Source organism: Poecilia reticulata, linkage group LG14, assembly GCF_000633615.1.
Source record: "Poecilia reticulata strain Guanapo linkage group LG14, Guppy_female_1.0+MT, whole genome shotgun sequence".
NCBI lineage: Eukaryota > Metazoa > Chordata > Actinopteri > Cyprinodontiformes > Poeciliidae > Poecilia > Poecilia reticulata.
Window position 1 is genome coordinate 15,942,104 of NC_024344.1, and position 6,972 is coordinate 15,949,075.

Consider the following 6,972-nt stretch of genomic DNA (forward strand, 5'->3'; position numbering starts at 1 on the left):
GGTTTTAGATTCGTACTTATCATAGAGGATCATGGCGTCGTTTTGAGCCTCCTGGCCATCATACTGGCCTTTCTTAGCAGCCAACTGGTTCTGGAAGTTATCCGCAGCCAGCCAGAACTGTAGTATATTCATCGCCTCTTCCTTCTCCATGTACTGTCAATGAGAGAACATGAAACCCATGAACAAGTCCAAAAAACTACAGGGCGTCTCTGCAGGATCGCTCTGATAGCAGGTTAGTACACAGCCGCAGCAGAAATCCTTGTTTCTTTATGTCTTCCTGACTTGTTTTCGTCCGTGTATGTGTGTAATTTATTATTGTCACTCAGCCTCTGTGCTTTTGAGGACCGCCGCAAAATATGGAGTCAACAGGAGGCGAAGACTGTGTGGGAAAAAAAAGGTGAGAAAACCAGAGAAAATTGGGCCTACTCACCTCTGAGAAATAGAAGAGCGCTGACTCACAGAACAAGATGTCAGCCAGGAACACGGAGCCACTCGTCAAAACTTCAATCTGGTATTTACAGAAATGGTGGCTCCGCAGGAATTCGGTAAAGTGCCTGGAAATCAAAGGACACATGAGGGAGGCGGAGACATCCGTTACCGAGGATGTCACACACACACACACACACAAAAAAAAGAAGAAGAAGAGAGAAACTCACTGTTCCAGTATGGAGAAGACAACCGACTGTGCAATGACAAAGCAGTTTGGGTCCACCATGCCGTCCTCTCCGCAAATCTTAGCTGAGTGGAAGGAGAACAGGGGAATTTTTTTTTTCTTTTACGTTTTTCTGGCTTCAACCAGAGGTTTTTTTTCCATCGAGAGCCACTGATGCTCTGCGTCTGTTATTCTTCTTACCGACTATATCGTTTCTGATCTGCTCTGTGATGGGGATGGGCCTTGCAGCATCTGGAGAAATGTATTTGGTGAAGATGGTAACAGCATCCTTTTCTATACCTGCAAACGCAGAAACCCGCAGCTCATCATCTGCCACATTGCAAGCACAGACGTCCATTTAATTCACTGGGTTTTTATGTTGGGTGAAATGATTAATCGTGATTAATCGCGATTAATTTGATTAAATGTATATAATTGTGATTAATACAATTAATTGCGATTAATTGATTATTGAAATAGTCAGCAATTAATTTAGCAAATCGACTGATCGCTAACTGGATTATACACTCAAAAAAAGAAAAAAAAAAAAGAAAATTTGCTCGAAAAATTTCCAACATAATCAAAGCGGTAATTAAGTTAAAATTGTATGCAAAATATATACGTTTTGCATTTTATATAGAAACATCTTTGTCTGTGCATATTTTTTAGTCAAAACTCCTCAACATAGAGGGAATAGCTTTAGCTTCACCTGGTTCAGATTTATTAAAAAGATTTTCTTCTTTAAAAAAAGATTTGAAGTATTTATTCCATCTTTTAATGTATTTCTAATATTGTATAAAAATCTGCAGAATATGCCGACTTCCTTTAATCCAATTAATCGATTAATCGCCTAAAAATCTGCCACTTCCACAAACAGACTAATCAACTGAACAACTACCAGTGAAAACAGTTATTTTTTTAAGTGGACTCACTTTTCATGAGAGTGTCTGAGAAGTCTCTCAGAGTGTTGTTGGGATGTCCCTTAGAGGGCGTCCCTGTCCTGGAAGGCGCCTGTCTGCTGGGGGTCTCCGCCCGAGACGGCTTGGCTTCCCCACTCGACGAGTCCCTCCGGGGGGACAGCGGCGACGGGTTCCCGCGGCTGTTGTGGAGGGCAGGGTCGTTGAACGCGTTCTGATCGAGCTCTGGCCCGTCCGGAGAGACGGGGACCGGCTCGGCCAGCGAGCTGTGTTTGACGGAGTTGAGGTTTTGCGCTCGGACCCGCGACCAGCTGGCCGAGCGGAAGCTCTCGGCCTCGAGCCAGAACCGAACGAGGTGGTCGGCGCCCCGCTGCTCCATGCAGTGCAGGAAGTGGGGCATTGCCACATTGTCTCTGAGGACCTGGTCCACTGTCTTGGACATCCGAGAGCGCGTCTCCTGGGGCTGATAATTCACGCTGGAATGCCCTGGAACGGACAAGTGCACTTAGTTTAGGAACATCGCTAAAAATGCCGTCCTGTTCTGGATCAGTGAGCTGTTCAACAACAAAGTCAAGAAAGTCTTAAGAAGCTATTTAAAAGAATGCTGTGTCGTCTATGACATGTCAGGGCGCCTTTGATTCATTCAAGCTGTGAGGATAAAAACAATGGAAGTTGAAGCAGAGTGCAGCAAAGTGCTCTTATTTGCTAGCCATTTTTTTTTAATCTTCTAACATTGAAGGTATAAATGTAGTAGGAATAATAAATAAAACAACAAAATATATTGGGAAAGACACATGATCAATATTGATTGAAAATGCTTCCAATTCGTTAACACTTTATTTGAAGGGGCGTGCATAAGACTGATATAACACCTGTTATGAACATGCCATAACACCTGTTATGAACATGACATAACATGTTATAAACATGACATAACATGTTATAAACATGACATAACACATGTTAAACATGACATAACATGTTATAAACATGACATAACATGTTATAAACATGAAGGAGTCTTCATGAATGTTTATAACTTTTGTCATTAAGTGTCATTAAGTAAATAATGACACTTGGTACATGTTTGTATTAAAAGCGTCATTATTTACAGAATGACACTTCACAACAGTCAAACATTCTGGAGGATGTTAGTTATGTGACAGTGAGAGCAATGCAGCAAAGGATTGTGGGTAGTTTAATTGAAGCAAAGAAGAAGTAATGAAGTCCTCAGTAGTACGATCTTTTTTCCCAAGATGTTGAAAGGCAGTGAAATATAAATAAATAATATAGACATTATCAGTAAACGTGTCATTTGCCTTTATGGCAATTGTAATATCGGATATCAATATATTGGCCCAAATTTTCATAGCAGTGCATCCCTAAAATATACTTTACCAATTTAATTCAAAAATACCATGACCTTTTTGTTATTCTGCTCATTTTTGAAGTAAGTCTGAAAACCACAGTTGATCGGTGACCTCAAGTAAAGTTCTGACCTTAACCAACACAAGGATACTGGGAGCCATGCTAACCCTGCTACTCCCTGAGTCTCCTCTGTTCCTGTAATAAATCCTGAATGACTTGTGAAAGTGGGATTGCTAGAAATAATAATTTTGAATGCTCCTTTTAATATATTGTTCCATTAAAAGCTCTTAAAGGGAAGTCTGAATCCACAAAAATTGGTATCGTCTTAAAGATATTGACAAAACTCTGATTGGTGCGTCTACATTTCCATATCATGCTGCGTTATTGATCCCAGCCTCTGAGCCCAGGGAATGCACACCAGTTTTTAAGTTGAATATTCAGAGGGCGGAGTTCACCGGTGGGCCAGTAGGTGGCCTTAGACTTTGCGATTTAACGCCAAAAAAAATAATAATAACAATTAAAGCTCCGCGGAGCCTCAAGCGGCCCGAGCAGCCAAGCGCCGCTCCGGCCTATAGCCACCGCGGGGACCCAGCACCGCCGCCCGCCTGCCACCGCGTACCCTTTCGCACAGTTGAGGCGCGCCTCCGCCAGGCAGTTCGCACCGTTCACTTCGGCATGGTTCCCTGAGGACACACCACAAATTTGGTGCAGATCGGTCGATGTAGAGAGGAGATATTGATGATGGGATAGTCTAGGGGGCGCTGTAGAGTAAAATCACATTTCAAACCCGTTGGGCTCTTTAGCATTTAGCGCAGGTCAAACATATCCAGTTTGGTGCCAATCGGAAGATGCGTGTGTGATTCAGAGACAGTTGTAAGCATATGGCGAAGGACAGACAGTTGGCCACGCCCCCATGAGTCAGAGTTCATCCTCMCAGTTCATCATCAGGTCATATTATGTCAGGTGGTAGAAGATTAATTCCATATGTATTACTCAGTAAAAATAAGACATACAGTAGAAAAAACAGCTGAATTCCTGTTAAAAGTGGGCGGAGCTAAGGTTACGTCATTATCTGACCATGAGAATGTAATGAGGGTTGGTCAGTAGTGAGACAGGAAGTCTGAAGCAGCTGTGACCTTTTATGTGGAAGTTATCTCACTTTGATGTTTTATGGCGAATAGTCAAATGTTTTAGCCACGCCCACATGCTTTGACATACAAAAATTCCTGTGATAACTTTAGACCTTTAATGTCTAAACTCTCTGCTGACTGACTTTGAAGTCTGTATCTCAAACGCTGTAGGAGGAGTTCGATCAAATATGACGTATCTGAAAAACAGCAAATGGCGGCTTTTATCCAAAATGGCCGACTTCCTGTTGAGTTTGGACCATGGCTCCAAGAGGCTTTTTTGTAGGTCTTGACACGATACACAAGTGTACCAAGTTTCATAATTCTAGGTTAAAGAATGGCTTGGGGCTGATTATTTAAAATCTTCAAGGGGGCGCTSTTGAGACATTAGGCCACGCCCACAAAAAATCACACTGGATTCCTKTCGAGGGGCCCACAAGGATCAAACCTAGTGAGTTTGGTGCWGCTGGGCTTTAAACTGTGGAATTCAAGGACAAACGTAAGGAGACGGCGTTAAAGGTCACTTCGCCACGCCGCCACGGCCAGCTGCTGCATCCAAACCAAACGGGGTTTTACACCCTGTCACACCAACATGTCTTCTGTCTGTGGACACAGTTTCATGTTGATTAGGTGAAAGGGGTCAGATAGTGAACGTTCGCAGTAAAMCATGACACTTCCTGTTCTAAGGGGGCGTGGCTTAGGTAATCTCCAAATTTCACAACTGGGTGTTGTAGGTCATCCAAAGGTGTTCACACACAGAAAGTTTGGTGGCTCTGTGAGTTTTTTTGTAGGAGATCTAACAGTTTATTACWTTSTGGTGAGTCGGTGAACTTTGACCCCTGGWACGACCCCTTCARCATGCTCGAAAACTCACGAATTTGATAACTTTGAATCGGCCATGCCTTATRAACAATSTGACYGAGTTTGAAGCCKATCRATMRAAATCCCTAGGAGGAGTTCGATCAAATGYGACGTSTGTAAACGGCCAAAATGGGSKCAAAATCGGAACTTCAATCCAAAATGGCCGACTTCCTAGGATAGWTGCACTRTGACATTAATTGTAAATTCAGAGTGTYTTGGGGAGCTCTACAACTGTACCGAATTTCAAGTCTCTACGATAAAGTAAGTGAATAGAAAAGGGTCKTTTGAAAGTTGCTAGGGGGCGCCCTTGAGCCGTTTCTTGTGCGATTTTTTCGAGGACCTTAAAATACGTAAATTTTCACCGGGCACTATGCGGCCGCCAAGTTTGGTGAGTTTTTGAATATGATAAAGCCCCCAAAAAGCCCATTTATTTTGCGGAAGAATAATAATTTACAGCACGATTTCAATAGGCCTTCGCAGCGCTTAGCTGCTCGGGCCTAATAATCTTCTCTCAACACTGTCAAGAATCTGCAACACAGTGGATAGAAATCACACAGTCTATTTTAGAAGGGTCTGGTCACATGGGACTCCAAACATAGAAAATACAACCAAAAAAAAAACCACTATTTTACTATTCATCTGAAAAGGAGACGATCATAATGACTTTGACTAAATCCTATTACCTAATGCTACCCTCCCCCCACCGTCTGTGCTGCATTGAATCTAGAATCAAAGTCATCTTGGAGGATCATCCCTCATGTCTGCTGCTTCTAAAAGCTGTTAAATGTTTTTTACTTTTTTCTTCTAAATATTCTTCTGCTTCCAATCCCTATCTCTCTAAAACAAAATGCCCTTAAAGATAGAAATCTAACATGCAATTTCTGGAATGCTGTTTTAATTAAAACAATAAGGCGAAGAAAACCACACAGTGTTGTTTAGAATCCCGTCTCTCAAGTTTGAACTCTTAAAACCAACCTCAGAACGAAATAGCCAAAGAAGTCACCTCCACCTTTCCTCACATCCTTTCTTCCCTTTGTTACAACCACAACCTAGTGACAACAGAGCGCGCCAGGCTGCAGCACAGGTTCCTCCACCTTTGAGTCACCCAGACTAGCTAGTGCAGTTCTCTGTCTGCCGCTTCCGTCAGGCACACAGCCGCTTACTGCAACTGTCCCAGAAGGTGACATACAGCCACCTAATTATAGTTTTGTTTTTTTCAAGAAGAAAAAAGGTGGAGAAGTTGCTTCACCGAGCGTCAGGGCCAAGTTTACCTGACAGTTGTCAGAATGAGTGGGTGTGCTACGACGTACGAGCGCCTCGGGCAGAATTACAGAGGAGTGGAGACAGCTGAGCGACGCGGCGGGATGTTTAAGATGCTGCCGTCGTGACGAGAAACTTGCACAGGCAATCTGCAAGGACATCACCTGAGAACTGCCTGCCTGCACAGAGATTAACTGGATTCCAGCTTGGGAAAGATTTTTGAAGCAATCTTTAAGATAATTACCCTCAGATTTTAGTGGCCGTTATTTGGCTAGACATGGGTCCTTGTTTGAAAATGCAGGCAACATTCCTAAACATTTTCTGGATTCTTTTCAGAGCGTGTTTAAAGTTCAGACGTTTGGTTTCAGTTTCAGTTCAGTGGTGGTTGTGTCTTCAAGTGCTTTAGAAATAAAGTTGGCAGTGTGGAATGAAAACAAAGTAAGGCTAAATGGTGGTGGGATGGAAGCCGCAATGAACAAATGAATGGATAGACAAATGGACAAAAAGATGGATGGGTGAAGGAATGAAATAAAGTGATGATAGAAAGGGTGAACATACAAACTAAAAAATGGATGGACAGAAGGAAGGACAAGTGAATGAAAGGGAAAAAATGGATGGACTGATGGGTGAACGAATGAAAAAAGGATAAATGACAACTGGATGAAAGGGTGAACAAATGAAAAAAGGCTAAATGGATGAATGAGTGAAAAAAATGGAAGGAAGGAAGGAAGGAAGGAAGGAAGGAAGGAAGGAAGGAAGGAAGGAAGGAAGGAAGGAAGGAAGGAAG

The 6,972-nt window shown here is 42.7% G+C and overlaps 1 protein-coding gene across 2 annotated transcripts in view; it reads right to left on the reverse strand.

Moving 5' to 3' along the window:
* The window catches only part of akap10 (A kinase (PRKA) anchor protein 10), a 15,629-nt gene that overhangs the window by 2,767 nt on the left and 5,890 nt on the right, over nt 1-6,972 (reverse strand). For both annotated transcript variants that reach the window (XM_017308431.1, XM_008428314.2), the window contains exons 4-8: nt 1,585-2,055; nt 854-952; nt 657-738; nt 431-554; nt 17-153 (exon numbers count right to left, since the gene is read on the reverse strand). In XM_017308431.1, the coding sequence (XP_017163920.1) occupies nt 17-153; nt 431-554; nt 657-738; nt 854-952; nt 1,585-2,055 (913 nt within the window). The remainder of the gene's footprint in view (nt 1-16; nt 154-430; nt 555-656; nt 739-853; nt 953-1,584; nt 2,056-6,972) is intronic.